Source organism: Colius striatus, chromosome 8 (genome assembly GCF_028858725.1).
Source record: "Colius striatus isolate bColStr4 chromosome 8, bColStr4.1.hap1, whole genome shotgun sequence".
NCBI classification, from domain to species: domain Eukaryota; kingdom Metazoa; phylum Chordata; class Aves; order Coliiformes; family Coliidae; genus Colius; species Colius striatus.
In genome coordinates, this window is record NC_084766.1 from 7,984,558 (window position 1) to 8,003,014 (window position 18,457).

Below are 18,457 nucleotides of genomic sequence, written 5' to 3' on the forward strand. Positions count from 1 at the left end.
GGGAGCATTACAAACTGATTTAGGAATAGGGTCAGGGGAAGAATTTATGCTGTACCCAGTGTATCATCAATAGTACTTTGAATTGCAGTACTGTAAACCAGTAAAGTGAGTCAGTTTTTTCACCATGGGGAAAAAAAGAATTGCCAAATTTCTAAACATGGACCCAGGTGCTAATGACTGGTTTGGCTCAACAGGTTGGGATACAGAGACTAAAAGTGTAATATAACATGATGTCAGCAAGTGTTAATCACAAGTACTTATCCTTCCTGTCATGTCTCAATTGAATCTCTTCTCATGTTTCACCTCTGAGGATGACTAAGTGGAGTCTCACACCTCAGCCTATGATATTGAGAGTTTGCATTTTGGAGTCAAAATGCAAAATATTTGTTGCCTTGTGTACATATTCACACTCAGAAATTATTCATCAGAGGACTGCAATCAATGGTCTGTATGAGCTATCCTAGATAGGCTAACACAGCAAATACTCAGAAGGTGCTTTGTGATGGAAACAGGTATTGTACTTCCTGCAAAGAAAAAGGGAGGATGGACCTGTTGCATTAAGAGTCTGTAAAATAATCAGAATTTTTAAATGATGAACATACATGTCTACACATCTATTTCAGTTGGCTAATCTAAGGTAACCTCTTGTGTATCATGAAAAGACAAAAGGATCCAATAACAGTAATAGAAAGCACAAAAATTCTAATATTTCAATAAGATATGAGTTTAAATGATTATGAATACAATTACAATTGTATATGCATGACTTAACTATTTTGTTAACACTTTGAGACCCTTGGATTTCCACAGGGAAGATTTCTTCCTGTGTTAGCCATATATGAAGTTTTTCAAAGCAGATTTTGTTCAGAATGCAACATTAGATCATAGAACTACTAGAAGAGGAGACTGAGGCTGAGTAAAAGCACTGGGCTACATATTTTCCTCATTTCAGGAGACAAACTCAGAGATCAGCCTCTTGTGCAATGGTAAGAGGTAATTCTCCTGAAGGATGTCAGAGAGGCCAGAGCTGAAGCAAACTGGTACCTCCTTTGAGACTCTGGCCCATAGAAATAGTCAATACAACTAAGAATTTGCACCTAAATGTTGGTCGTGTGTTGAGAAGCATTTCAGATGTAGATTCAATTACCTGCTTTTAAAGTCATCTAATTTTCATTAACTCAGGTTTTAAGTTAGTGTAAAGTAATTAAACGTTGTTTAGAAATATGCTTCAGAGGATAATAGTTAATTCAGCAGGTTCTCTAATGGTAGAAAATGTGCTTCCTTTTAATAACAATTTGAATTGTGTAGTTATAAATCAAAGTCTAATATCTTAATTCAGTGCTATCACAAGTTTTAAGAATAATTCTTTCTAACTAGTAGTACAAGAAGGAATACAAATATTTTTGGCCTACAAAAATATACATCTTATTTTTAAAGAAAGGTCTGAAATGATGACAGCAATAGTTCGCTTACAATATGAAAACTAGCAAGGGAAATTATATAATTGGAAGCTCAGAGCAAACTTTCAAGTCCTGATTGCAAAAGTGCTACATTTTCAATATGCTTTAGATCTTGACAGTGGCAGACAACAGTCAGAGTCTCTAGTTGTTGGAGAATTCACTATTTAAATTTTCTTGGTGAACAGTGAGATAACAGAATCTTTCCCTCCTGGCATCCACTGCTCCAGAATTTGTTTCACTGAACTACACAAGGCAGCATTCTTGATTTCTCACTCCATGAGCTGACCCATACAGACAGTTCTGCAAGCAAATCATACAACATTAGATAAGAGGTAATTGCTCTGGAAAGCAGCTATATAAGCAGAAGCTTGAGGATACTACTAACTACAGGTGAGGCAGGGAAAACATTAAAAACAAACAGAGGGACTCAGGGGACTGGAACATCTTTCATACGAGGAAAGGCTGCAGGAACTGGGGCTGTTTAGTCTGGAGGAGACTGAGGGGAGATCTTATTAACATGTACAAATATCTAAAGGGTGCATGTCAGGAGGTTGGGACATCCCTTTTTTCTATAGTAGCTAGCAATAGGACAAGGGGTAATGGGATGAAGCTGGAACACAAAAAGTTCCACTTAAACATAAGAAAAAACTATTTGACTGTTCAGGTGAGGGAGCCCTGGCACAGGCTGCCCAGAGGGGTTGTGGAATCTCCTTCCTTGAAGGTCTTCAAGACCCGCCTGGACATGTTCCTATGCGACCTGATCTAGGTGGACCTGCTTCTGCAGGGGGGTTGGACTAGATGATCTGTAAAGGTCCCTTCCAAACTCTACCATTCTATGATTCTATGGAAGACAAAATCAATGCTTTGCTGGCAATATTCCTCAGCTCTTTCAATACAGAGGCAGAGTCAGTTTGAACCTGAAAGCTGATGGGAACTCTACAATTATGTTTCTGGCTCAACAACTCAATGAGTGGCACCATGGCCTAGATTCACATTGAATGGCACCTCTGATGTATGAACCAAATGCAGTATTCCTCAGAGGGCTCTGAGCCTTGACTTCACTGGGAAGGTTTCAATTTTCTTGAAATAACTAGCAAAGAAAAATCTTAATGGAGACAAGACAGTGGACTGATTTACAGCATTAGGTCTTTCTTTGCAAAGACTACATACCAAGATACTTGGCACAAACATGCAATATATCCAGCTCCCGGAGGATATTCCCCAAGCTTGAGTTTGATACAAAAGTGGAATTCATGCAAAAGGTAAGGAAAAGCATCTAAAACAGACTATAAATCTGAAAGGAGTTTGTTTTCTTTTATATCCTAGCTGCTTGGCCTTTGGCACCACATTGAGCCACTTCCCTGCAGTCTGTCTCTGGCAAGGGTTCAAAACCTGAGACTGGGCAACTTGAAACATATCTTTTCATATAATATGCAAGAAATCACTGTTACAGCCAAAAGTGATACTTTACAAAACATTCCTCACCTGGGAGTGGAGGGATTCAAGTTAATTTCTCCTTAACCTAATGGTAGTCAACATGCATCTTTTTTCACACAGGAGAGGCACCACTATTGCAAAACTCTTCTATTTCCTTAGTGACATTATACCCTTGGTAAAAAAAACCCAAAAACAAACAAACAAACAAAAAAATACCAAAATACCCAAAGGTTTTGCCAAATGAGCTAGCAGAAAAGGAGAATACACAATCTAGGATCAATCTAACTAGAAGGGAAGAAATTTTGACTAGAAGAGAAGAATTTCCCCAAGATATTTGTGAGGATGAATATGACAAATTACATCTCCTATAGAATTAGCACATTACACATTCTATAGCCTGAAATCTGGGCTACTGACAGATCTTAAAATATAGTTGGTAGGCAGATACCACTGAACAGGGACATTTTTAAGCCAGAGAGACTTTTTCTGGATCCAGATTGGGGTTGGTTTTGCTTCTCTCTGCTACAGTCACATATTTAGGTGATAAAAAAAAAAAAAAATGAGGAGTAGTTACTAAGAGACAGATGGGTTATTATTACAAGATGACCTGAGCCACCAGGGTAAAGAGTTATAACTTGACAAAGTGTATTTTGGTAAGACCAAGTGCTCAAGATCCAAGAATGGCAGTTGCTTATATTTACATGATGGAAGACTTTGCTTTGAAAAACAGAGATCAGTGAAGGATTTAGGGGTCATTATAGATAATCGCCTCAATGTAAGCTGTCTGGGCAAAGCTGCAGCAAAAAGGACTAATACGATTCCTGAATATAGGGGAAAAAAACCAGAAGAGTATGAAGCAGAAATAATGAAGGATTCCAGCATCTCCGGGCAGCACTGCCAAGATCCCTACTAGGTTACTGAATCCTGTCCTGGTGTCTGAATTTTAAAGAGGATTTGAAGACATTAGACAGAATTCAAGTGAGTGTCACAAATGAACTCTCTGGCTTTAACAAAAAAGCTAAAGCCCTCTGATGTGATGGGTAAGGAGCTCAACATATTCAGCTCACTGAAGAGAAAGCATAGACATACCTTCATCACACTGTGTAGGTAATTGCACTTGGGGAAGACATACGTGAGGAGCTTTCCAATCTGCCTGACAAAGATCCAGTAGACAAAAGCTGAAGCTAGATAGATTCAACCTGGAAATAAGGGAAAATTTCTCAGCAGTAATAAAAGACAGAAAAAGCTTATCAGGGGAACTAGTGAAACCACCATCACTTGCAGCCTTTTAGACAAAGACAGATAGCTCTGGAGATAGACCTTTAACATAGGTTCAGTCTAGATGATTATAATTGTCCTTCCCGTCTCTGTAAACTGTGAACCCTTATTCCCTTATGCATACCTTTATTTTCAGTGAAACAGGACTGCCTACAGTGTACTCAACATGCCTCCAATGTTTCCATGATGTCTCAAATGATGCTACGGGGGTTATGAGTTGCAAGGATGCAGAATTAACACTGGGGGACCACATTGGCCTCATGGTCAGAGAGGAGTGTGAGGGAAAGCATTCCTGACTCAGACATGCATGAGACTAAAACCAGAGAGAAGCATCAGATGGATAAACCATTGCTCGTTCTCAAGAAGAACAAAAACCAAAACAACAAGCAATCTCTTCTTCTCTACACCTTGCTTGTTCTAACAGATGCATTTACCTTGCAGTCCTAGAAATAGCTATGTGTAGCAACAGACATCTCACAGGAACTTTAAACAAATTAGCCTGCCATACATGGAAGGTCAGACTAACTGATCTTACAGTCCCCAAAGTGGTTTCTTTTTCTTGTATTACCCCAAATATGGTTTTTCTTCCTTTCACAAGTCACTGAAGCAGAACTATAAAAAGAGGGAAGAAAAACTACACACTTGGAATGGGTTTTGACCTGCTGTTCCCTGAGACTGAGTGAAAACAGTGACTTCCAGAATACATGAAGGAAAGCAAGACCAGATGAAACCCTGTCAGTTGAGCAAAATTGCTTGTCTGTGAACTCCAGCTTCTCCCCACCTTTCTGTCCTGTTCTGATACAGGCAGTCAGCCCTGACAATCACCTAGGATTTTGATGGCAGGTGTTTGAGAGATTGTGATCTATTACAAAAGTAGGAATGACCAGTTGCCACAGCAGTAGGTTGTAACTCTCATTTGGCAGGGAGAAAAAAAAATAGAATAAATAGCAATATAGTGTCTGTAACAGGACTTAAATACAAACAGAAAGTGTAAAATTTCGTTCTTGAACAGTTCCTTCACATGCAGCCCAAAGCTATTTCGAATGTATCAAACTCTTCAAACTACTTTCTTCAAAATCACCCACAGAGCAGTTAGAAAGTGAAGCACATCACAGACATGGTCAGATCTGTGCTTCCTGAAGAGAGTCATACTAGCCAACCTCACCTGTCTAAGAAGTTAGGTATCACCAGATCTTGTATGGTTCCTCTGCTTGCTCAGAGCCACGGTCCTCCAGAGGAAATTGCACTCTGGAGGGCATTGCAGACACACAGAAATTCTGCTCTCCCCATCTATCTATAGCAGCCATACCTACAAATGCAACACATGAAGCAGCAATGAATTTAGACTAGAAACATCAATAGAAGAATCCAAGGTTCTTGACTCCAGTGAAAACCCACTCAGCAGATGAATTTAGAAATATTAATCCCATGGCAAGGCTCATAATTAAAGGCTCCATCTATCAGTGAACAGTCCTGTAACTACAGCTGAACCTCAATGCTTTGAAATGGGGTTAGGATGAAAGGAAAAACAAGCATCATAAATAACAGTAGGACAAGCAATACCTTAGTGTGTCTTGCACTATATTGACCAAATAATAAAACTGGTTTATTGGTGTTCTTTTTGCAGTTCTCTCTGAAAATTCATTACCAGCAGAAATGAGAGTATTACACAGAAAACAAAGGAATTTAGGACTAGAAGCATGTCAGCATCCTGTTACCCCACTGTGTATTTGTTACGTTCTTTTTGCCCTAACACAAGTTCCTGTGTGACCTACTCTAGGTGGTCCTGCTCTGGCAGGGGAGCTGGACTAGATAATCTTTCGAGGTCCCTTCCAATCCTCAAGATTCTGCAATTCTGTGATTTCAGAGGCCTGAGCTTGCCACTGAAGCGTATTCCATTGACTCACCACTATGTCTCAGACAGGATATACAAAAAAAGAATTATCCAAAGAGATGGTGATCACTCCTGGGATGCCTTTAAATGGTGCATGTTGTTTTTCTGTCTGGAAACTACTTCTTGATATGGACAAATAACAGGATAGCAACAAGAAAGAGTCATCCTGTAGGGAAGGTGCCATAAGGTACACAAATCCCATTAAAAGGGTTTAATTGTTATTTTAAGGCCTACAAACAAGCAGGAATTAAAGGGATTTCAGTTCAGATATCCTCCAGATATGATTTTGCTCACATTTTGGTCACACTGAGAATGCATGATACATTCCTTCTGCTGGGAGCCGTTACATTCAACTGAAAGAGGTGGAATAACTCCCAGTTACTGTAAACAAGCATCAGTAAACCAGGGCTGTGCAATATGGCTCACCGAGTCGCCGGGATCCTGCAGTGGCTGGCAGCCAGTCTTTTCTCAGTTGAACTGACAACTTCACTCAGAGAAGCTGGTTCAGCTGTAATTCGGGGATGGGATTTTCCCAGTTAAAAATTTCTTTGCATCTTTTCAGAAGTAACCCTCTCTCCTGACAGAGCCATAATGCCAGGGCTGCCAACAGCATTACAAATTACACATCTATTTCTTTTTTTTGCTTTCTTTTTTCTCTCTCCAGGTTACAGAAAAAAAAAAAATGAACTGTTCTTTTCAAAGTGACTGGGATATGACCAAGGGGTAGTGCTGCAGCTGCAAAGCTGCAACCTGCATTGGTTCCTTCCCAGCTGGCTTTCTTGTCCCTGTCATGCTGGAAGTAACAAAGAAGAGGAGCTGGTAAAGTATTGCCTCCAGCAATCAAAAATAATGGCACGAGGTGGCTTGTCAAATTTCAAGCAGTGGGGAAAAAATGTCTCTGAAAAGGTATCCTGGCTGTTCCATCAAGGGTATAGCTGAATTGTCTAGTTTGATTTTATTAAAGGGGTGTATGGAAATAGTACGTAATTCAGGATCCCAGACTTTGTTTAAAGCTCTGATTACAAGGTTTCAAGCAAGTCTGAGGCACAATTAAAAAAATTAAATCACAGAATGTAATCCATCTTTACCTTTTTCATTCAATGTGACTCGTTAGCTCCCTAAAATTAGATTTTTAATCTCAGATTGGCACCCCATTCTCTGCCACTCAAGTATCACAAACAGTGAGAAGATTACGGCCACTTATGGAGTATCTATTTTCCTATAATCCTTTTAGCACCATAAATACTAAATATAGCATCCAGTTTAAATTAGCTTTAACCTCATGTTGACTCCAGTTAACGATGCAGGAACAGTCATTAAAAAAAAGAGTAACACCCAAAAAAAAGCTAGAAATAGTCCCACAGTTTAAAAAAATGGTATGAAGCTGTTCAGTGCATATAAACAGTTCACCTTAACAGCCGTGAATTTTCAAACAGCTTTTTGGAAGCCTAGGATTTGCAAGCTGTTAGTCTGCCACACACAGGTAGATTGGTTACAGTACACACTATTACAGTCATCCCAAAAAGTACAAGAAACTAGTGCTATTCATGCAGATCCTTTATCCTGGCTATATTTGCAAATGGTTAAGACTGAACATCAAAGCATTTTTGTGAATCAAACTCCTACTATTTTTCCAGGACAGGTCTCTGTAGGCCCCATGAGACCTTCACAAAGAAAGCTGATACATCCCTGAACTAAGGGAGGATCATCACTAGATCATCATAAGTCACTAGTAAGAAGAGCTAAAACAGGCTCAAAATGTAAGACAGAATTACTTCAATTGCATGACAGAATGACAGAACCGTGCCTTTTGCTTGGCAATTACTTCAGGAAGAAATATGTCCTCAGTATCAAAGCAGGGAAGCTGCCAGAGAGTAGAGGTCTACCACATCTAGACAGAGAAACCCATAACTGGCCCCAGAGAATCCTGCTGACTGCAGCCACCTTTACAGCTGGGGTACAACCAAGCTCACTCCATGGATTTTAACTTAGACATTTATAGGTTACATACTTACTTGTTAAACTCTATGTTCTACTTCTACCTCTGCAACAGCACTTATTCTGTGGTTTTCATCAGCCAGTTTGGCTGAACAGCCTAAGAGCAAATGAATCCAAGCAACCCAGTCATCACAGATTGTGATATTCTCAAGCATTCATTACTGAGATACCCTCATCTGTTAAATACAAATTGGAAGGAGAGGATAGATAGCATTGGGCAAAGAAGAAATAACTAATCAGAAATGTTCTTGTGAACTGCCATGACCACTACTGAAACATTTTGTGAGCTTCTGTTTAAAAAGCTATGAAATCCCAGGAAAATAAACAAACACATTGAAAAAATGGTATTAGGGTTCTACATCAAAAGCAGAATCAAACTGGCTGCCAGCAGGAAATCCACAGCCAGCAGTAACAAACATGACCCTCGTGCTGCTTCCAGAATGTTTTTCCTTGAAAAGCATCAGATTATTTTCTTTTCTGGACAAGTTGTGTAGTAGAAGAGAGGACAAAATATTTTCAACTCCTCCTGGATACAAAACCAAGGAGTAATCAGATAGTAATCAATACAGGAAATATTAGTAGGAAATACAAGCTCCAGGTATTTACTTTGAGTCTCCTGAAGCTACACTGAACACCCTATGGACCCCAAGAAGAGTGCCACTGCCCAAGGGGCATCTGGTCTCACTGAGACACAAGGAAAGAAGCAGCATGATAGAGAGGAGAGGGGACACAAAGATGAAGGACAAGAACATAGTGGTAGAATCACATATTTAGAGGAGACATTTCTTCAGTTTCTCTATATTATGATTTGCAAACATTCATCACTTGGCTTCAGCAACGTCTTTGAGTCAGATCAAATCCCCTACAGTAGGTGGTGGACAAATCCCAAGTAAGTTATACTCTTTAGAAAAATAAGTCATTTGGGTTTCATAAACTGGTCCCTTTGGAATAAAGGGGTTCTGTTTACTTCAATCCTGCAGAATTTTTAAAACTTCCTAACTGCTTTTAAGAGACTAGCAAATTAAGCAATTCTCTATGCTCTCATTTCCTCATGAAATACAGGTTAGTTTAATCTTCTTAGGCTCTGCAATGATACTATAGGGCACAGCTATAGTATGAAATAACATGTCACTCAGATGAAAGATGTTGCAAGGGTTTTGCTTTCCTCTTTTTTAAAAAACCATAAATTTACATGTCAGTGGCTGAGTCACTACATCCTACACTCACAGCCAGGAGAACTGCACAGCTGGTGCACACCTGAGGTTGCTCTCTGGCATTTCCCATCGCTGGAGCACCCTTAGAGTGCCTCAAGGAAACCTCAACTGACCATTTTCTTCTTAGTTCCTGACATTAAAAGCCTTCAAAAAATAAAGTACAATGAGAAAATATTTATTTAATACTGCCCCAAAATGTTAGTCTTAGCCATTGGCCAGGCACATCCGAATGTCCTCAGTGCAGCCCGTGCACCGCATTGTATGTTTGGTTTTTATTTTTGCTACAAGAACATATGAGGATAGACCAATTCCACATGAGCTTTCTCCTCACTCTCTCTTAAAGATAGCACTGAAAGTAAACTGAGAGCATTCTTCATTTATTTGTAGTGATACAACTGATTTACTCTTTGAGGGGTATGTAACTTGCTTAGTTTCTGCAGGGAGCTGCTGGGTCTCGCTGGTAGCTCACAGACTCATGCCTAGGGGTAGCTGTCAGGAGGGCTGGAGAGGCACAGTCCTACTATGACCAACCATGAAGAGCATACATAACATGCACACAGCTTATCCAGATTAATCATGTTGAACCCAGTCACCTATCCTGTATGTGTTGCTGAGAGAAGAATTACTGACAGGAGCATAAATAGCAGCAGCCTAATGATGTGCAGCCAGTCGATCTACTCAGTCTGATCAATGGCAGTGCTGTGCCAATGCCATCCTTGGAAAAAAGAAATCCCTTGGCATCTCTTGGTTTTGATTTTTCTGAAAAGTCAAGATTACGTTACTATTTCTCTCATTACAGTAAGGAGATTCACAGAGCTTACAACCTCTGTTAACTTGGCCTGTTTATGTGGACCATTCCAGGGTGCATATTCAGATGTAATCTGCCAAAGGTGTTAGCAAGACCTTTTCTAGATCCCACCAGGACAGGTTTACCACATCTAGTGAAAGGATTTGGGACTATGCCACAGCAGAGACAGACACTTCTTCCAAAGACTGCAGGACACCTGATTGCCCATGCTGATGTTTATGACCATCATTGTTTATTTACCACAACCATCTGAGCAGCACTGCGCAAGTATGCCAAGAGAAAGCCCTTCTCCTGCCATGGTAGATCTGGAGGGGAAAGGCATTGACAGCTTCTCTTGCTGAGGCTGCCCCTCATTCCAGAAGCACAGTCACATAAGGATGTGAGCCAAAGACAGGCAGCTGTATCCACATACTACTCTCGGCTCCCGAGTACATTCCTTCCCTGGTACTGAGCACTGTACTTTCAGCCCTGGAGACAAGTTAAAACTCCTGGAGACCTCTCTAACCAGAGGAACTACTTTCAAGTAATGATAAAATAAAGATCATTTCCCCAGTAGACTGTTTCTATTAAGAGCAAAGTGATGGAGAGAGAATAGTCAGTGCATCACTGACTATTGCTGAGGGGATCTGGTGTCCTGAGCATCCATTAGTCTATTTAATACAGTGACCTGTCTCCATTTACTGAATTGATTTGGCATGTGAATGTTTACTTTCCTGAGTGTATTTAAACTAATGGCTGCTAAAGCAGCTTATGTGACTTTTTGATTTAGCTTTTCTATACAGTCATTTGTGGAATGACTGTTTGAAAGAGAAATAGACAAGAAATCAGGACAAAACTTCCACTGACAGACACTGAAAATGGTATGATGTAGCCACAGCACATGCAATTACACAGGCAGACTGGTGGCTGGCTCACTGCTGTGGCTGGTTCGTTCCTTCCTCACAGCTGAGCATTTCTACAGGCCACCTGACTAGAGGCACATGCACACTCCCCCCGAGGTGACCTCAGGCAAGCTCTGAACAGTCTGCACTTTACAAAATTAATTTCATTTCTGAAGTAGAAGTTACAAATTTCCTCAACAGGAAATCTGAGAAGAGAGGCACAGCCAGGTGGCTCATTCCCCTCAGCTCTCAGGGACTTTGACTATCATTAAGTGCTGAGGCAAAAGGAGCATTGGTCACTGAAAGACAGTTTCAAGGGCCTGCTGCAGCATGCCGACTGGCTCTGATCACAGATTACCCAATTTATTGAGCAGATGTAATGTTCTGGGACATTGTATGGTAGAAGTCTCTTTATATCATTTTCCCTTTGATAAAGTAATGTTGATGTCTTACAAAACACTAAAAGCTGTTCACCTGTATTATACTATTGTCCTTTCCAAGGTCTTCTATACTTTTCTGTAGTAATTAAGCATGACATGCCAAAGATCAAACCAGTGCAAATGGGACTGAAACATCTTCCTAATGAGGAAAGGCTGAGGAAATGGGCTAATTAGTCTAGAAAAGAGGAGACTGAAGGTGGATTTACAAATATCTAAATGGTGGATGACAGGAGGATAGGGCATCACTTTTTTCTGTTGTATCTAGAGACAGGACAAGGGGTAATGGGATGAAGCTGGAACACAAAAAGTTCCATTGAAACATAAGAAAAAACTATTTCACTGGGAGGGTGAGGGAGCCCTGGCACAGGCTGCCCAGGGAGAGTGTGAAGTCTCCTTCTCTGGAGGTCTTCAAAACCCACCTGGAGGCATTCCTGTGTGACGTGATATAGCAGGACGGTTGAACTGGATGATCTCTACCACTGTGATGCTATGATATTTACTTCCAACATGTCACACAATTCACGTTGTTTCAGTATATGATAGAAGCTGCTAATCAAGGACCTTTGCAACAGCAATCATTAGATTTACTTCTCTTAATGTGTAGCACGTGACCTGATGATTTCCCCAGCTTGTGCACTGCACACTTGCCTACCCACCATACTGCAGACAACATAGCACCACATCTAAGTATCCTGTATAACCTATAACTTCTTCACAGGTCCTCTTATGGGCAACGGCACTGTTGTTTTAAATATGATCAATAAATTGACCTAAAGTTCATTTTTAAAATGAGCATGGTCTAAGCCTGCTGTTCTGACACTGATATATCCCCACCAACACTGGTACAGACACTGCTTCAAAATTAGAGACAAAAACACAGTCCAAGACACTGTCCTCTGAGGGGAATGGCAGTGCCTACCCCATCAAACATCTCCACCTGCACACATGCCCAGAGAGTAAGAAGCCAGGGCTGCTCTCACAGTCACAGATCCCTGACTGACCCACTGCACTCACAACAGCCAAGCAGCACAGTTTGAGAGCCCCTGCTCAGTGCAGGGAGTTGGTGATCTGACATATAATTGTAGAGAAGTGAGCCAGGAAGGGATAAATAACACAAACACAACTATGGTTCCTAGCTAATAAACACTGGATTTAGTTTCCTGAAGAAAACCCTGTTCCATCAGCATGACTCCAAAAGTGAAGAATCAGTTCCCGTCACCTGTCACAGCAAAAATCACCTTTGGGTAATCGCATCCTGAGGATAATCAAGTTAGCTCAGCCTGGCAGATGCTGCAGATTTGAGAAGCAGGAGGAGCAGATGCAGCATGATATGGGGCCAGCCCAGCTCTTTATGAAAGCCACTTTCACTCCTGGGTGGCTGGAGGCATGCTCCAGGCAGAGGTCTCCATTTTTCTGGGCACCTTCCCACAGCAGTGACAGCACCTGACTATTGCCACAGCTTACAAAACTACAGAAGGAAACGACGTGATCTACTTAAACCGCAAGATCCACCTCACAGTGGATTTCTGAGAGATTATCACATACCTCAGGTTACCTCTGGACTTTAATCACCCAAGAAGTGTGATAATCTCCAAAATACACACCCTGTCGTGGCTTAACAGTGGCAGAAAATTACAGTGATGCATAAACACTGAGTTGTGCTATGCACACATGCTTGGATCTGGCATGGATCTCAGGAGCCAACTCATGCCCTTCCTTGGGTCAAGTGCAGAAAACAGCTCACTTCCTTTGTCACTGCCAGCTCAAGGTCACCTCCAAACACACTACATCAAATACTTGATGACTAAATACTCACATGCACAGCTGGGGGATAGAAAGGTCATTCAGTGCTGTGCCTCCTCTCAAAAAATAACACTAGGTGAAGATGCAGAATATAGATCACCAGTCCAAGGCTGAAAACACAAAGTGGCAGAAAGCTGAGCCACTTTGAGAATGAGAAGAGAAAGCCACAGGTCTCTGTGATAACAATTTCCTCACTTCTAGAAATTGCTTTGATGAGCTCTCAACAGGGGGTAGCTGCCATTTATCTCAGCCTTCAATTAAGTTTTAGTAGAGGCATTGACTGTTTCTATCAGACTTTGAATTAAAGAAAGGAACTACATAATTTCCTGCAGAAATCAGGGTGTCCTCTCTCAGCGTGCACCCTGACTGTATGGAAAGGGAGATTAGATAAGTGATAATAGAACCAACGGTGTGTTTAAGTTCAAAAATGGCACCAGAAGAATGCCTGAAAACATAAAAAATATGCTTCTGAAGAAGGCCAAGACACAGAGATCGATCTGACTGTAATTACAAAATAGTTGAAACATCTAAAGCCAAGCTGGCCCCTCCGTTCAGCTACTAGTCCAAGAAGCCCAGCCATGGCTCAGCTTCTGATTTCTTTCAGACTTACAGGACAGAACTGACTATAACAAGTTGGAGGGAAGTTGATTGTCAGGTCTCTTCAGGACGATGGCCATTGGCAGCACACCTCACTGCAGCTTAATCTGCTCTAAGCAGCCCAGACAGAGCAGCTGCCGTTTGCTTTGTGCCCTTGTATAAACACTGCGGATTTTACTGTGAAATCTGGATTTGACAAATTGGGAACAAATAAAGGCAGCAGATGATGATACCCAAGCATTTGAGCAGATTGCTCTTAATGGAAACAACTTTGCCTGAAAGAAATTTCTTGAACAAACTTCTTTTTTTTTGCTGTTCACCAAACACATCATTTGAACAATATCCATCTACATTGTGATACGTCCTCAGTGACATCACTTTAATGCAGTACTGATAGTACCATTGAAAGAAAGAAAAAGACATAATGTCCCAACCAAATTAGTATCTCCACTGATCATAAAACATAGCATATCGATCTTCAGAGAGAGGAAACCTTTATTATAATCCTCATGAGTGTCTACAGAACACAAAACTAGGACTTCCTCAAACAAAACTCCTGTTGAAGCAAATATCTTTAAGGTAATTCCCATGTGAGAAAGAAGTTCCTAAATGTTCCATCAAGCACAAAGATAACATTTAAGAAATGCATTACTTTTTATGACAAAAATGCTGTCTTGCTATTCTGAATTCCATCCCAATCATTTAAATACTAAATACATACCATTACCCTATACAGAATCTAATGAAGGTATATAACATTTATTAACAAATTTTCTAAATGTACACAACTGCCATTTGAGTCTCAAAAATTAAATCAGAGAGTTGATGTTTCTGTGCAGAATTTGGTGTCAGCATACACCAGGCAAGAACAACACTTCTTAAAGCAGCAACTCAGGGCTTGTTCTGGTAAGTAATAAGGAATGAAGTTTAGATATCATATACTCTAAGGTGCAAGAGCAAATATGAAATGTGAGCTCTGCCAACATGAAGGTGGAAGTAATTTCTTGGTTTGCCCCAATAACCTAGCTCTTTCTTACTTCAGCAAAGCAAGTTGTTTTACATGCAAAAGGTGGCATAAAGATCTTTGTGCTAAGGAATGAAAAAACAGCAGTTGCTCCAGAGCTCAAATACGAAAATAAAATATGTTTTCACACTAAAAAGACAAGCAGAAATGTTGTGCTGTCAGTAACAATAAAATACTATCTGGTAAATAGAAGTGAGATAGAGTAAATAGAAGGAACCCCATTCCCTGCCAGACTGCATCTATAGCAACTGGCATATGTGCAAAGTGAAATGAAATTCTATCAAATAATGCTTCTCCATCTGTTTACACTCTGCTGCTTCTCTCCTCTCCTTTTCCTTTGCCAGCAAAGACTAACTTAAATGCTAGGCAGTAAGTAACGAGCTCTAGGGCTGACATGAGAGAGAAAAGGGGTTTTTTCCTCCAAAGCCACGGTCCCCTTGCACCCCCTGCCGGGACCGGGGCGCGAGCCAACAGCCTGGGGGCCGTGGCTGAGATCTTCCTCCTGTGGGGAGCGGGGGTGTCCCCCAGCACCTGCAGTAACCGCTGGGCGACCTCTTACACATTTCATTTCCCTTAACGTCCTGATAGCAGTTCATTTCTACACAGAATCGCTACTGATCGCAGTCGCAGTTAGTGAAAAGCTTACACATAGGTTTCATGAATAATAAGGGACGCTCATGAAAATTCCTGGGTATAAAGGCCATTTTAATATCAAAAAAACCCTTAAGCAGAAATATGTCATTGAATAACATGTCGGAAGGACAAACATTCGCTGACTCCTGAAAAGCATGCCTTTGCTATTGACACACAGAAATCGCCGTGGCACGTTTTCTGTAGGGAGGACCGCGAGCCCTCTTCAGGAACCCTGACTCTCACCCGTTAAGATCAGCAGCAGGAGAGCACAGTACAATGATTTTATTCTTATCAGTATTTTCTATTAATTCAAATAGAAATTCGAAGGAAAACGTTCATGTTTCTCGGTCGAAAACGTGTTGAGAATAACAATTATTCAAGGAAGCTACTAAAGAAGTTAGGCATTTGGTTATTTCAGTTTACCGAACGACGGCAGCAATAAACCCATTTTTAAAGACCATCTCTGCTGTTATATTTGTAACCAGAAGGTGGCATTAAATTGCCACAAATCCGCTCCAAGTGTCACTAACTGCTGCCTGCCAGAGCCTAGCAGGGAAGACTACAGATCTGACATTGAAGGTATTGCTTGGGTAAACTCCCTGGAATTAGAGCAATATAGCCAATAACTAACTCATGCTACACCTGCAACAAAAATGCTTTGTTTCTTCCCTCCTGCCCGTTCCCCTCCATGCAATCAGCCTGCCATTATCTGCCTGGCTTTTCTAGAAAACTAAAACTAGAGGACTCAGAGGGACCCCATATGCCTTGGCACATGCAACGTGCAATACTGTCTCGTGTCAGCATCAAAGAGCAACCTGAAAAACCCAGAGGGGTCTGAGGAACAGTTTCCTATGATTCTTATCACTTACATCACCTCCAATGAAAAGGTCACATTATGGAAATTGGGGGATTGGCTGGATCCTCTGTTGGTTTCCAGAAAGACTGAGGGCAACACTGCCACCTTGCCACTTCTCTAGTGTTTCTGTATAACTTCAGCGATGTGTTTGTGTTGACTGCCCAAGTGGAGGCTTCCCAGGTTTTACTGAGAGAGAAGTAATCTCAGTAATTCTCCCACAGCATGGAGCCCTACCCAAGTGCAATGGAAAGCACCCTGGGAGCACAGGCTCATCTTGAAGGCACCTCTTGGATGGTAAAAATTTCAGAAAGAAATCCAGACATGCATACCTGCTCACTGACAGCAGAGAGAGCCTCAGAGCCCTCCAAGTTTCCTCCACGTGGTTCAATCGAGCAGGAGGCTCGATTCCCTCCTGCACTGGTCCAGATCTGCACTGCTTCCCTCAGTCCCAGGGTAGATACGCACTCCTGAGCAGCAGGACACCCTGGGGCAGGCTGCACTGCCAGCTGTCCATCATGGATGCAGAAGAGCTATCTCATCATAAAAAAGGAAAAGAGGTAAAAGAGATGTGGGGAATATCCTGGTAAGTTTGCTGTTGCAGAGCAGCACCCACCCCTGCACTATGAGCAAAATCAATGGCAGGGTGTACAAACAGCACTGGAGATAGGCACGAGCAAGGCTTGCCTGGCTGCAAGCCACCCCTTGGTGCAATGGTAATATTTCCAAGCAGATTGCAGCAAACAGCAGCACAGGCAGAGGAAAGACAGGGTCCTGCTCCCCTTAGCCTGCCACAGCCCTGCACCAAGTCGAAGGCATGCCATCCTCCTTGAAGGAGAGGACTTTGCTGCCTCGGGACTAGCTGCCAATCAGAGAGCTAACAGCATGCAGACACACTGTGCTCTGCCCATGAACAGTTGCTGTCTCAACGCTGACTCCAGCATACTGCCAGAAAAGAACTTTAAAATAAACCTTTTGGATTTGTGTTTGTTTTTAATTTTTTTTCACTAAGCTCAACACATTTTTCACTTTCTGTTTTTAATGAGTTGGTCATCATTCGTTTTTAGTCAAGTCTTACTTTATTCTATTGCTACTCCACCACCAAAAAAAGATACATATGGGAGAAGAAACTGCCATCTACTGAAAAGCACAAAAGAAAAAAATCAGTAGGCATCTAAAGTTGCCAAATGGAACGATCAACATTCAGGATATTTCAATTCTAATGCAGGATAAACTAATCATTAGTAATTTCCACATCAACACAAAAGGAGACTCCAGCAAGGAAGAATCCAGGTGTTGGATTCACTCTGTATTTACACAGAATAAACAGCAATTCTCTCAATGAGCTGTGTCCTTATCTAAGAACTTATTTGTATATTTGCTTGAGAAAGAAATAGAGATAAAAATATAATATATTTATTCCTGCCTTCCAGATAGGCAATTCAGAGGTTTCCAAATGTTTGGAGGTTTCTTTGTTTTGAAGAGAAGGAAGGGGCTCCACCGATGGCCATTTAAAGGGGAGATCAGCTTTGCCAATGCCCATGTGGCAGCAAGACAGGATGAGTATTTGCATGCAGAGAGAAAGCAGAGAAATAGAATTCAGGGTTGGAAGAAGCGTTGCTATTTGGATTGACAGCTACCTGATCAGCACAGCCTCCTGACAGACCACAAATCTGTATCTCCTCTGCCTGGGACATCTTCCTCCCCTCAGTGGAGGGACAGAGAGAACAGGTACCAGCTTTCAGTATGACAAGAGTTAGATGTGGTCAAGAGCTATACCTGGACGCATGGTGGGAGGCAGTGGGGAGAGTGTTTATTCATGAGCCTTCTTACTGCTACCTGAGAAAATATAAGGCAGGGAAAGGTTTGGAGGAGTGAAGAGGCAATGGCAGACAGCTCTAATCAAAAGCAGTGATGCCTAGTTTGTAGCATATGAAACTGCTGAAAGATTGAGTGCTCAGAGAGACTGAGGCAAATGCAAACAGAGCCCCTGAGGGGAAACATTTTTCAGCAGGTCATGAACAAACCAATAATGATTTCCACTTCATTTGTGTGTGCACTAAACATACTCGGCATTACTGCAGAGACTGGGGTCAAAAGTTCGATGATTATAGATCTTTGCTAAAGGCATTGTGCT

General features: G+C 41.4%; 1 protein-coding gene and 1 long non-coding RNA gene across 11 annotated transcripts in view; both read right to left on the reverse strand.

Annotated features, from left to right (window-relative positions):
- Positions 1–18,457, reverse strand: part of LRIT1 (leucine rich repeat, Ig-like and transmembrane domains 1) — a 68,935-nt gene that overhangs the window by 45,113 nt on the left and 5,365 nt on the right. For 5 of the 10 annotated variants that reach the window (XM_062000710.1, XM_062000708.1, XM_062000707.1 and 2 more), the window contains exons 4-5: positions 17,961–18,159; positions 16,653–16,853 (exon numbers count right to left, since the gene is read on the reverse strand). The exons of 1 other annotated variant lie outside the window; for it this stretch is intronic. In XM_062000710.1, the coding sequence (XP_061856694.1) occupies positions 16,653–16,853; positions 17,961–18,017 (258 nt within the window). In that variant the 5' untranslated portion in view covers positions 18,018–18,159. Of the gene's footprint in view, positions 1–16,652; positions 16,854–17,960; positions 18,160–18,457 lie in introns of those variants that run through there. 4 more of the 10 variants (XM_062000711.1, XM_010195295.2, XM_062000714.1 and 1 more) reach the window with 4 other exon arrangements.
- Positions 1,401–3,129, reverse strand: LOC133625915 (uncharacterized). The gene is made up of 2 exons (XR_009819139.1): positions 2,946–3,129; positions 1,401–1,760 (listed from the first exon to the last, which is right to left on the reverse strand). It is a non-coding gene; the product is annotated as an uncharacterized LOC133625915 (long non-coding RNA).